This window comes from Ochotona princeps, chromosome 7 (genome assembly GCF_030435755.1).
Source record: "Ochotona princeps isolate mOchPri1 chromosome 7, mOchPri1.hap1, whole genome shotgun sequence".
NCBI lineage: Eukaryota > Metazoa > Chordata > Mammalia > Lagomorpha > Ochotonidae > Ochotona > Ochotona princeps.
The window spans coordinates 41,365,868-41,379,586 of record NC_080838.1 but is presented as its reverse complement, the minus strand read 5'-3'; the positions used below and the strand labels follow the sequence as shown (position 1 = coordinate 41,379,586).

At 48.9% G+C, this 13,719-nt stretch overlaps 1 protein-coding gene across 8 annotated transcripts in view; it reads right to left on the bottom strand.

The window, feature by feature from the left end:
* Positions 1 to 348: 348 nt before the first annotated feature.
* The window catches only part of LEF1 (lymphoid enhancer binding factor 1), a 124,667-nt gene continuing 111,296 nt past the window's right edge, over positions 349 to 13,719 (bottom strand). For 7 of the 8 annotated variants that reach the window (XM_058666963.1, XM_036495119.2, XM_004594269.2 and 4 more), the window contains one exon: positions 349 to 1,542. Coding sequence is in view for 3 of the 8 variants with exons in the window: in XM_036495119.2 (XP_036351012.1) it covers positions 1,463 to 1,542 (80 nt within the window). In the remaining 5 variants the exon portion in view is untranslated. The remainder of the gene's footprint in view (positions 1,543 to 13,719) is intronic. The other variant, XR_009245840.1, reaches the window with a different exon arrangement.

The window sequence follows — 13,719 nt, the reverse complement described above, 5'->3', positions numbered from 1 at the left end:
ACTGGGACCCATCACTTAGGGGGCCCAATTTGGGCACCAATGTGCTAGGAGGAGATAAGGTGGCTGCACTAGTGACCATGGCTACCCACCATTGCTTCTAAGGTTGGTCAGGTACTCGGGTAGCAGGAGCCTCACCCCCATCTGATCTGGCATCTCTCTCCTCTCCGCACACTGGGAAAGAAGACAGCCCCAGCCATGCAGGTACGTTTGAGGACTACCTGCTTGGGAGACATGGAAGATTCCACAGCATGACAGGTGGCTCAGGCCACGCCTGTGGGTCTGCCGGGTTCACTGCCAGCAGTCCATATGATCATGAACATCACTATTAATAAAAAGACACATTTTTTCCCAAATGTTTTATTACAAAGCTTGTTTTAAAAAATGCTCAGCACGTTAACTCAAACTGGAGCGACAAACGTTAGATGACAGTTTGGGGCAAAGGCTGTGCCTTGCTATTTAAAAAAACAACAAAACAAAACAAAAAACTGGGTACACCAATGTTCATTTTAACAACTGGCATTAAAATCCCACTAATTGGCTAATAAAAACAGATACAAATACAGAACATTTAAAGTAAGAACAATTCAAGTGCTGGGCTTTTTACAATAAGGGAGTGAGAAGGAAAGAAATGAAAGTTCACTGCAGACCGCTCTGCTCAAAGTATCTGTTAACCGCTTACAAAGGAAAAAAAAATCAGAAGGAAAATGAAATAGGATTGCTAACTGCTCCCGACGACGTGGATGGGCTGCTCCACTGACGGCTCGCTCAACACCGGACACGAGACAGAAGCCGATGAAATTTGGACAAGATCGCTCTTTCGAAAGGAGGGCTTCTTCTCATTGCTTCATTTCAAACTTTTGCAGACGTTTGAAATTTATTTAAAAGCTCATAGCCAGCAAAATATACAACAAAATCAAAACTAAAAAGTGTAAGTTAAAAAAATTCAAGTTTAAAAAAGAAAAAAAAACCCAAGCAGGTGTAGGTTGATCCTTTTGCATTGTTAAATAAAAGCTTCAGGAGAAAAGAAGAGAAAGCCAAGTGAAGACTGGAACGGAGAGGGAGCTCTTCCTCAAATCCCTCCCCTGGCGATGCTGCTAAGCGTGTCAGCTGCCGGCTCCAGGTGCGCACGGTGGGCAAACGCAGCCGAGACGCTGTCCTTGCCAAGAGGGTCCAAGTGTGGACACGAAACGCTCTGGGCAGCGCACGCAGAGGTGAGGGCAGAAGAGCTGCCCGGCGGACCCAGGGCCTGCCAGCATTCTCGTGTGCGCTCTTCCATTTCCTTTGACAAAATCTTGATATGCTTTCTTCTGGAGCTGGCCTCTTGCAGTACACAGGGGTGGTGGGGGAAGGTTGGCAGTGATTGTCTGTAGGGATCGGCGTCTCTAGCAGTGACCTCAGGGGGAAGTTGGCGTCAGTGCTCCTTTGGGGTCGACTGGGCAAGCTGTGGAGACAGTCTGGGTTTTCAACAAGCTTCCATTTCCAGAAGTGGTCCTGGAGTCGCTGCCTTGGCTTTGCACGTGGGGAATGAGCTTCGTTTTCCACCTCAAGAAGGAACAAATGAAACCCTGTTAATATGCATTTGCCGCAGGCCCTTCAAAGGCTGCACCCTCTAAGCAACAAGCCCGTCTTGGGACCTCCGCCTCCGGTCACCCCACCGTTCAGATTGGCTGGTGGTTAGAACAGGTTGTGCTCTGGGAGCCACAGAGTCTCAGAAGTCACCACAGAGTGAACATCACACATGGAATGACGTCTTGACTCTGGCTCCATGGGCATGTAGCTACGGAGTTTTGATGTGAGATGGACTTGGGGTCATCGTACAAACTACATAAAAATGCAAACACAAAAATCTCTCCCAACAGACACGTTTTTACAAAGCAACCCATGTGTGAACATCACTAGCATAGGCTAATACCAATTGGAAAAAGTGGGCAAGGGCCGGGGCAAGCTTGGGATTCTTAGGTGCGTGGCGGATTCAGGCCACTGTGGGGAGCCATTGTATGATTCTATCCAGGCTGACAACATTCAACTTGCCCAGGGCACGGTCAGCTCCCACAGTGCCGATCCGCAGTGCCAATCCCGCCTGATCTGACCCTTTCTGCCCGCTGGCCCAGGGACAGGGGCCTTTGTCTCCTGAAGGCCTGACACTTCTCAAGACTCTTTAACTTCAGCTTTTATCACCTCTCAGCAAGTATGCTACAGCAACTGGAGCTGGAGGAGCAGTTTCATTTAAAAAAAAAAAAAAAACCCAAATCCCCAAACCTGAGCATTCCCCATTGCTAACCAGTGGGGACAAAGGCACAGGGAAAGTAAGATCAGGGTCACGGTCTGCTTCCACCCTGGCCGCCCGTGAACTCCAGCACGTTTAAAGGCTGGGACTGTGACATCCTGCTACACAGCCAAGTTCCCTTTTAAGAATGATCCTAAATAATGAGAATTCCAAATTCGAACTTATGCTTTCTAGTGGAAAGAGAAATTAGAGGAGAACCCAAACGAAGTCTTGACACAGCTGAATCCGACAACTCAGGCTGACCTGTTAGAGCTGGGTGATCCTCACGGAGGGCCAGTGACCTGCAGTGTGGTGACACGCCTGCTACACTCCCTGCTGTAGTGACCACCAGTGCTGCCCCCACACAGGACTGATGTGAACCGTGGAGGGACAATTTCTACACCCGAGGAGCTACTGCAAAACCCAAACACCAAAAATGAAAAAGGAGGAAATCGGCCTTGCAATGTTTGCAGCTGAGCAGAGTTCAGTGACTATTTCAATTCCTATTCTTGGGTGGAACTGGCCTTGCCCTGGGTCATGGGAAGACACATGCTGTGGGCGCTGTGACTGCCCCATGTAACCCAGGTGCCTCCCACCCCCTGGGCACCGGAGCTCTGGGTAGCTCCAAAGGACCCGAGGAGAAGGCAGCAGGGCTCACCCGGGGAAGTCTGGCCTGGAGTCCTATGTTGACTGCCCTTTAGCGGCACGGATTTTCAGAGCTGTGGGCCTGGCTGCTCTTCCTGGGGCATCTACCTCTTCCCCACAGCTCCCTATAGCACTGGGGTTCACACTGACCTGCCTACCCGACTCCCACCCCTGTGCCCAGCAGGAATGCCAGATTTTGGCCAGGGAAGGCTGTGCCCCCAGCACCCCTCCCCGACAAAAAGTCAGGAGACTGAGACTAGTCAGGAGACTGAGACAAGGCCTGTGGCCTCTGCTTCTTCAGCCGGCCTGACTCCTCCCAGGCTGTGGCTGCCTTTTTGCCCCTTCCTTGGCTTTCCAAAAGGTGCTTTCACCTCTTTTTGACAAGCCATAGCACAAACTGTGAACCACACAATCCAGCGGCTGCCCAAGGTGGCTGCTGACCTCCAGGACCCTGTGTGCCCTGCCTGCACAGCGCCTCCCTGTGGCCCCTGGGGAAACCACTTCCTCCTGCGATTTGGGGTTCTGTAGCCAAGCCATCACCCCAGTTCTGCCACCTCACATCAGGCTTCAGGCATTAGAGAATCTTCCAGAGAGGGCCTTGCCCCTGGGGGGCGATTTCTGGAGAGTGTTGGTAGTGCTTTCAAAGGGGTAAGGAAATCCCCCTGCTGTCAAACAGGATGGGCTGTCCCCGGCTGCTGCTCTTCCCCATGGAGTGACCGGGGTTGGCTGGCTTTTACCTCCAGCTGGGAGGAGAGGGGCCTCCCAGTGTTGTTTTACCGACAGAAAACAGGTCAAATCAAGATTTCTTTTCAAGAAACCACAGGCATGAGGCTCCGGAGCCTGGAGCCTTCCCACATCTGAAGCCTTACTGGGGGGCTGTGGGGAAGCTGGGCCGGGCCAGGCGAGCCCCAGCACAACCCAACCCACCCGCGAGGCCTGTGCAATCAAAGCCGGCAATTACTCTCGGGGCTGCGCTGGGCTTCAAAGGGAGTGTAGCTAGGCGGGGCTCCCACATGGGAAGGCTTGGGCTGGCTCCTTCACGAGGCCCCTTAGCAGCCACTGGTCCAGCGGCTCCAAGACAGTGAGTGTGTCCTCCTCCCCGATGGCAGCCCTGTCGCTCTTGGGGACCCATATTCCAACCCCCGTGGCAAACCAGGCACCCTGCTGGGCAGAGCCCAGTGCCAAGAGCCCAATTTTCTAAAGGTTACAGGACAGCACCTGTTTCTGGGAGGCAACCATCACTCAAGAAAGGGAAGCAAGGAAGATGAGGAACATCCATTATCCCTAAGCTCAAATCCCAGCCCAGCGCCCCTTTCCCTCAGACTCTGCTGGTGGTGGGAAGCCAGCCTGCACAGGGGCCTGGATCTACGGAGGAGACGGTAATGGCCCCCACATGTGGGTGTGTGACCCTGGAAGTCCTGCATCAAGCTGGGCTCTAGAAACAGCTGGCTGGGTAACCATCACCTGCTTTCTCTGGGTGGGACCAGACAAAGCAACCCTCAGTAAAAGACTCTTCCTTCCTCTTCACAGCCCACGCCCAATTGCTGCCAGTAAGGAAAGAACAGGAGCAGCCTCAACGAACTTTCAGTGGTGAAGGGTGAGAGAATCTCAGGAGATCAGTTTTGTGAGAAAGGGGCAGAGATGTGGATTTTAATTGCAGAAATTGCCATGCAGCAGGCATCCCACACAACTGTTCAAGTTTTTCTCCCTCGGGGGAAACTGACAAGAAGCCTGCTATTTCAGGGCGTGAACTCTTGTGTTGCACAAGCTGACATGCGCGTGAAGGAAGTGAGGGTGCTGACAGCAGAGCAGGAAGCAGGCATGACTGGACTAGTTCAGAGCCCGTCTTTTAAAGCAGTGGAGACAGGCATGTGGTCATAAAACAACTGGCCTGGGGTAACCCATAGAGACTGCAGGGCCGGGCTGCTCCCCAGGCCATACTGGCATGACGGTGGCCTTGTCTAATGCTACTGGTGAGGGAAGAGGAGAAACAGCGGCTGCTGCGTACTGAGGTGCACACCTGGATTTCAAGTCACCGTCACAGCTCTGCAGGTCCTTGCGCAGATGAGGAAGCTGAGGCTGCAAAAGGTTCAATCCCTCGCCTCAGGTCAGCCAGTAAGTGGCAGAAGTAACTTTTGAGTCCTGGCTGCATTATCTTAGCGCTCAGTCATCACTCATTGTCTCTCTTCCCATCTGTCTGTCCTTCAATAGCACCTTTTTCCTGAGGGCAGCAGGGCTACATTTACCAATTCAGGTACTCCAAGAGCAGCCCTATCAGAAAGCAGGTTCAAGAAAGTCACATGTGGGAGGCAGACACTCACTCCACCATCTGAGCCATCCTCACTGCTTCCTGGGGGCTACACCAGCAGGAATAAACCTACTTTGATGTGGAGTACAGACCTTCCAACTGATGTCCTTAACCAGGTTTTGGATCCAACCCACCATGGATATGGTGGGTATGTGGGATGTGGTGGGAGCTCTGCCTTGCAAATAAATAAAAAAAAAAGCAGATTTGGCATGGCATGGCACATCAGGTTAAGCCACCATTTGCAGCACCTACATCCTACATTGCAATGCCAGTTTGAGTCCTGGCTACACAGTGTCTAATGTCTGTGAATCAGAGGCCCCTGCCACCCATGTGGGAGACGTGAAAAAGGCACCTGGCTTTGTCTTGGCACTGGGTCCCAGCTGGTGTAGCCATCTGAGGAGCCAGTCAGTGGGCCGAAGATGGATATTCTCTGTCATTTTGACTTTCAAACAAACCTTTAAAATGTCTTTAAGGAACCAAATGTATGAATTAACTGAAATTTTAAGATCTCTAAGACTAAAACATGACCTAAAAAAATTCTAGCTTGGGCTCTTTGGTGGTAAACCAATGCATGATATGAGAATGGGAAATATGAAAACGTGTGGCTAGGAAGGTTGCACTGGGCTTTATTTCTATGGAGGAATGTGTCCTTGGTCCTTGGGCATTCAGGACCACGCAGTCCCCTCTGAAACACAGCCGCCTGGAAGGCGTGAGGAGTGAGGAGGGGGTCATTAACCCTGGCCTGGCTTCAGGTTCCTCCCCTGTGATTATTCAAGGCAGAGTTTGGGAATGTTGTGATCACTCTTCACAGGCCTGGACCTGTTTACAGATTACTCTGGGGGAGTGTGGGGTTCTCCCCATCATCCGCCTGGGGCTTCCAGGCCTTCTCAGTGAGGACACACCATCCTGGGAGGCTGGGCCTCCCGGCACACATAGCCTGGCTGGGTCCCCACGGCCACTGCCAGTCCCGGAGGAGGACTCTGGATCAGAGCTCGAAAAGAGCCGCACACAGGGTCTGCTCTAGCTCTGGGCACTGAGGTGCTTGGTGGGGACAATGATGAGGTGGGCACACCTCCTTTCTCTACCTCCCAATTCTTTGGGCAGCGCATATTTCTCTGGGAAATCTTCACACACTAAAGATGCTAACGTCCTCTTCCAAAAATGTGGCCACAGGATCAGTGCGTGTTCTCTGCTTTACTTCTTTTTTGATCAAGTTTATTTCACACTTTACTATGTGTAGGGTGGTCGTGATGCTGCTGAGTGAAGAGTCTAGGCCATGAGCAAACACCTGGGTTGTGGCTGGCTCCTTGAACCATTTGCTAACTACCTCAGCTGTCCTGGGCGAGTACCTGACCGTGTTTCTTCAACTCTAAAGTGGAGACAAGGAGCTACTCTACCTCCCAAGGGTGTTAAGAAGATAGAGAACAAAGAATGATGGGCTCTGTGAGTGCCTGGCACCCTGAGGGGCATAGTCAACAATTCCTGTAATGTACTGGGATAGAGGATCAAAGATGAATCTGTGAACCTGACTCCAGCCCCATCGCACTGGACAAGTTCCTCGTGTTTTCTTGTATGAGAGGCAGTAACATGTGCACAAGCATCTATTAGAACCCAGGGCAGAAGCCATGGCCTGTAGAGGTCAGTCCATTCCCTGCGGCTCCAGTCTCACAACATGTGTAGGGTGGAGAAAGCAAGAACCTCACCATGTACAGAAATGCTGGTGGGAAGTTAAAACCAGCAGTGCAGCCTGCAAAACACGTATAAGGTCTCCTACAGAAGACTGAACGTGAACCAAGAAAAAGCAGTCCAGGAAGGCAGGCCAAAAAGTGTACTATTAACAGATAACATACCCCAAACCTAGAATACTTCAGATGGCATATGAATTTATAATGGTAGCTCAAGGATGAGCTATGCTGTTCAGCTGGATGCCTTTAATTTCTCTCATTCTGTCAAAAGCAATGAAGTTCTTTCACCAGAGCTCACTGGGTGCCGTTCTCTACCCTGCCACACTCTGCTCCCTAGCTATTACCTGTCAGCTGCAGAGAGGAAGAATGCATGGGTACATGCACGGAGGGCATGAAATCTAACAATTTATGTACCAGAAACAGTACATTTCATCCCTCTAAGTGTGCAGTCTACACCCCAATCTGACCTTTCTTCATTATTCAAGTAAGCTTTATTTTCTGGTTCCTAAGTCCATAGAGCAAGCACATGTTATGGAGGGGGAGGCAGATAATCAAACACCAGAGGAAGACAAGAAACACAGAGTTGTTTATTAACAACTGTGCATGATTTGAGCTCATCTAGAATAGCAGCAAACCAACAGATCCCTGTTATTGCTGTATCATAAAGTATATTTAACCTCAGTGCATACTGGTGCTGAAGATATCTACTCACTAGTGCTTCTAGTGCGTCAAGCGGTAAACCTACAGTTGTCTTAGAAGCCCCTCTATCCAAAGGGTTCATTTTCAGTTACACACACCGCTGGGAGAAAAGTATGCTATTCTACAAAATCTGAAATCATTCTTCTCATTCTACAAACTATCCTAATGTATCAACCAGAATCTATTTTATGGGCTTCCATGAACTCCGAATAGCATGCATCTTTAGAATGTTGTTACTAGTTTCATCTGTTTCTGTCCCTCTCCTATATTTTTAATGGCAATAATCAACCTTGCTAGCTGAGGCCAATTTCCGATTTCTGCATCACACGGCAACTTACAGACAGTTCTGGTTATTTGCACCATTAAGGGGAGAAAGGAAAACCGATGGCAAGGATCAGGCCACAGAGATTTTAAACACTGGCACCACACGTGTGAAGCTTTCCCTGTGTCTTAACACACGGCTGCCTCTATCAAATCATCTTGTCACAGCTCCCTGCTGGAAGCTCCCGCCAGGATGCTGCCCTGTGTCCCTTGGGCCATAGCAGCGAGCCTGACAGCCATCCTGAGCTGAGCTTTCTTTGGGAGACTGATCCTGTACCAGCACATGGGCTTGGGAGCTCTGCACATGCAGCTCCAAGAACCAAGGAAGTGGATTTGCAGAGGTGGGGAGGAAGGTATTTTCAGAAGTTGCAGATCCAAGAGGCAGAGAGCCTGGTGGACATCCCTGGCGAGGCTACCCTGTCTGACTCTCTGGCAGAGCTGTGTTTCTGTCCTTGGTTTCTACAAGCCATCCTTTTGTCTGTAGGGTAAGTTCCCCCTAGTAAGAATTGGTTTTTTAAAATATATATAGTTACCCTTTAGGCTCCAGGAGGAACTGGTTCCAGCACCCCTCACAGAAGCCAAAATCTTTGGATGCCTGAGTCGCTTGTATAAAATGGCACTCTACTGGTATATAATCCATATTTCCCTATACTTTAAATCATCTCCATATTATAATACCTAAAATGATGTAAATTCTATGGAAATGGTTATGTATTGTTTTAGGGAATAATGACAAGAAGCAAAACTATCTATCTGTGTTTGATTCAGACACAGCCACAGAGGGCCTGACTACACAATATGAAAAGGAGACTCAAGATCAACAATAGCCAAGCCAGTGCTGGAGCCACACTGAGGACCAGGGGAATGGCAGAGGACCACTCACCTTCATGCACATGGATTCAGGATACTGCTTCCTGTGTGGAAAACTCAAGCTTCATCTTGTGGAAATGTCTGGTATTTTTCTCCCCTGAGTATTTTCAACCTGCCATTGACTGAATCTGCATATGGGGAGCATGTGGATACAGAGGGCCAGCTCTACTTGTTTTCCAAAGACTCCTGCCATAAGAGTGCACGGAAGCCACCCTGGACAAATGACCACAATGTGAAACCCTGCACTCCATATAGAGCGCACTCAAACCCAACAACGCCATTCTACCACCATTTCTGTTTCTGTGTGTGACCAAGCCTGACTCGAGCTGCCAGATGCTTTCAAGTCCTAAACAACACCATGGCCAAGCATCACTGATTTGTGAATTCTAGGTTTTCTGCTGATCAGGGAGGGGTACAGCAGGGATTTGTAGACACAAGCAGTTTAAGAACAGGGAAGCTGTAGGCAGGCCACTGCCTTGGAGGGGAGCACTCTGCAAAGCTGCCATGGGTAGCCTTTCTGGCTCACCCAGACCTCCCTTTCCAAGCGGAGTAAGAGAAGTGACATGATCAGTCTCTTCCATGGGCTCTAACCCATGACTGTGGCCAAACAGGGGGCCTAAGGTGCCCCTGCCGGGCACCTCCAGACAAAGGTCAGTACTGAGCAGGGTGCAGATGGAAGGGAACAACCAGGTACTGCCACCCCTGCTAAGGGACCGCTGGTAGCCCCTGACCTGGCAGCCATGCCCCTCCCAAGTCCCCTTTTCTGTGCCTTCTGCTTGTTTAGTTATAACCTGACATCATGTGCTTCCTAACTGTGCTACAGAAACATGAGGAATAAAAAACAAGATGCCATTTTTCAAATTTTACTTTCAGACTTTGGACAAGATCTTCAATTTTGCCAGCCGGCTCCAACTTCCTTCATTATTTTTACAGAGCTTGGCTTTGTTTTCTAACCAAACATACCAACCCAGAAGCAAATACCCAGAGGCATATCTGGAACAGAAAGATCAGGCAAAATTGTCAGGCTTACCAGGTCAATTGTGGGAAATAAATATTTTCTCTCAATGAGACCAGTGCACATATTTAGAGCACACCCTGGCACTTGAATGCTTTGGCTCTGGATGGAGCTTGTACCAAAGCCTCAGGGTGACAGTCTTGGCACCAGGAGTGACAAGGTCTCTGCTCCACTCAGCAACACATCTCCCTGTGGGGAGGCTTCCCACTTCCCAGGCTTTACCCGGCTCATGGCACTGACACCCCCCACTGCTGAACTGTGAACTGTTCTCTCTATGAACCCAAGCCGTGCATGATTAACTGCCGCCCACTGAGCGTCCATGGTGCCTACCACACGTCTGTTGGCTTCAGGGAAATCAAAGCTGACATTTGTATATTTATTGAACAACAAGCTGTACTCATTCACTCAGTTTACAAAGCCTACAAGACAAAGATAATGCCAAAGTCAAAAGCAGCACATGGATTGTGTGTAACCAGAGGGCTTTTCTGCTTTCTCAAAGTAGCTTGTTTCTACTTTTAAGCCAGCTCTTTGATGTTATGTAATAAAGAATATGTTAAAATGCCTAAAGATATCTTTTCCATCGATATAATTTTGGAAAGTTGGGCCTTTTGGATTTTTTTTGCTAATGTAAATGTTAATAAATTAATCAAAAACTTTAAGTAGGAAAAATCAGAGTGATTACTCTCCTGTGTTCCAGCATCTCCGATTCTGTAATTCCTTCTGAATACTGGTTAAACCAGGAAGAAAATCAAGTCTAGTGTTTGATGATAACCTCTGACAAACTCTTCAGCTGTTACATATTCCAAATCAGACATGGACCAACACACTGGAAACTCACACCAAGCCAGTCACTGTGCTAACAAAACCCAAGGACTCCCTCAGACGCCCAAAGACCATCTACTCTAGAAAGACTTTTCAGATATATTTAGATACATCTTATTCTATTTCTTTTTTTTAATTATTATTATTTTCTCATCTTGAATAGCAGAGACAAAGAGAAGATACTAGTTCATTCTCAAAATGCTTACAATGGCCAGGGCCAGGCCAGATGAAAGCTGAAGCCGTCAGCTCAGTCCCGGTGGCCCACATGCCTAAGCTCTTGGGCCATCACACGCTGCCTCACAGGCCCACATTGCCAGGGAACTGGCATGGAAAGTACAGCTGGGACCTAGACCCAGGCACCCTGATACAGGAGCTGGACATCCCAAGTTATGTCTTAACCACTGAGCCAATATTTGCGTCTTTCTTTACTTTTATATAATACACTAAATGCAACTCATTCACACAAGGAAGCATTTTGTTGTATTACTCATTATTATGTCTGCACATGGCCAGCATAGTGGGAAAGCTGCCGCTAGAGATGCCAGCATCTCACATGGCTGCCAGTTTATTTCCCTGCTGCTCCAGTTTCACACAATTTTCATGCTAATGGCCTGCGAAAGGCAGAAGACAGTCTGTATGTTTTGGCTCCTGCCATCCATGTGGGAGATCCGGATGAAACTCCTGCCTCCTGGCTTTGGCTCGGCCGAGCACTGACTGTGGTAGCCTTCTGAGTGAATCAGTGGATGCAACACCACCCCCTTTCTGCCTCTCTCTGTAATGCTTTCAATATCTTTTTAAATTGGAAGCTCCCAGGCAGAAGTGGAGGCTAGTTAGTGAGCACCCTCTCTGCCTAATGCAGTGTTTCAATTGCAGTGGCACCCACTGGATGCCTGCTGAGTGAATGCACCATTTAGTGTCTACAATAGCAGCCTTTCCGGTAGATGTGCAGAGGCCCTGAGCAGGTGCACAAGTGACAAAGTTGTCCAAAACCGAAAAGCCTGGACTGGCTTTCTCAAAAGATTCCTGGCTTGTGGATCGCCTCTGATCCCCAATTACCCTGAAAGCCGCTGCAGTGTTAAATGTGCGACCAGTGATTGCGTTTTGTTTCAAACTGATTTCCCTGGAATGAAGTTCTTGTAACGCACACATGCAGGGAACACAGCTGGTATGGGAGGGGCTGCCTGTCCACAGGCCTACTTCTGCACAGAGCTGCAGGTGGCAGGCAAATGCAGTGGCATCTTCCATGTCACATGAAACCCACACATCTATGAAGGAGTATAATTTTCAGATGAATTTTGTTCCCTGTCTGAGCTGAGCTGAGGCCTTTACTTCTTAAAGCACCTGCTTCTTACAGTACAGAGTAGTGAAAGCTGTCTATGGTTTGAGTGACATTCCTTGCAGTCTGGACCTAAAGGCCTAAGTTACTAGCAATTTTCTCTAATGACACAAGTTTATCAGTTTTGCCGTGGCACGTTGGAGGGCTCAACCCACTCAAAAGGAAAAAATCACAAACAAAAAATACAAAGCCTCTTCCTGGTGCAGTCCTCTGTTGACCTGGGCATGGGCTTCACATTACACTCCCCCTAGGCCTGGTTTGCATCACATGTTTCTTATCTGCCCTCAGCTGACAACCACAGAATGGTCTGGCAGACAATCAGCCACTCAGATCCACTGGTTATATCAGTGGGAAATCAACTTGCAAGCAGAGATGGTGGTCATGCTGGGGATGGGGAGTGTGCAGGAGAGGACAGATGCCAAGAGCACCTGCACTGTGTACAAGTGTTTCCCAAGCTTTATGGGAGCTTATGTCTCCACAGAACCGTTAGATGCATACAGTGAGGACTCCACATGAGGAAATAGGAGGCAGTGTGGACCAGGCTGCTGGACTGGAGGCATCTCAGAGGTTGCCAGGCATAACTCTCTTGCTCACAGCTGCAGAACCCACCCTGGCTGCACAGTTAATGTGGGGCTACCCTGAGCACCTGGAGATCTCATTCCTCGCCCACATTTGCTCCAACACTCTGCTCCTCTCATCTCTCAGTCTGCACTGGCACTGTGTCAGAGCACAGGAGGCCTTCGATGGACCAGCGATAACGGTGGTTACTGCCCATGGGCACTCTCCCAGGGGAGTCTTCTCTGGTTGCCCAGCCTAAAGCAATTCCTGAGGCGCTCTCTGTTGTACTATTTTCATCAAGCACCCGCATGACAAAGTCGTAAGCACCTCCCCTGTCCCGGCCAACCCAACATTTCTGGGTCTTGCAGCTCCACCTAGCATTTACCGAGCATTCAGCACAGAAGGGGGCTACCTCACAGAAAAGCTGCTTGGTATCTATAAGGGTCCAGGGAACAGGTGGAATATCATCAGTGCTGACTCAAATCTTGGGGAGTGTCAACTTTGAGCTCCCCTCTGCTCCACAATTCTTAGCAAATGACTGCCGGTTATGCTCTCCATAGATGCCAGTGGCTGCACGGATACCCCAGGGCTGAGCGGGCAAGGCCTCTACAGGCTCTTGTGAGCCCATGCTTCACCCAGAAGCTGAAGCCCGATGAGAAGTTTTGTGGGAAATTTTATTTTGTTTGTTTATTTGTGTGTGTGTGTGCCTTTTCCTGCAAGGAAGTGGCAGGGGTAGTTGTTTTGTTTGCACAAATTAGCAGGAAAAAAATGATAGTTATGGGTTAAGAAGCCCTTATCTGAAATGCCTGGGACCAAAAAATGTTTCTGATTTCAGAGTTGTTCAGGCTTTGGGATACATGTATAGACTGCACAAACAGTAAATCACTGACCTAAAAAGCTGAATTGCTCTGACACCCAAACACTGGAGCATCACGGCACTGCTTCTACCAAGTTTTGGATTTCAAAGTACTTCAGATTTTCTGATTAGATACTCGACCAGTATTTTAAAAGAAGAATTTTGGGGGCACATTTCAGGACAAAAATAGCGCCATCTTTTACATCTTGAATAGCTTAAAACTTTTTAAAAGACTTTTTCAAATTCTGAAAGTTGGTTACAGAGAGAGAGAGAGAGAGAGAGAGATCTTCCATCTACTGGTCAACTCCCCAGATGGCTGGCAGTGGCCGGCGCTAGAG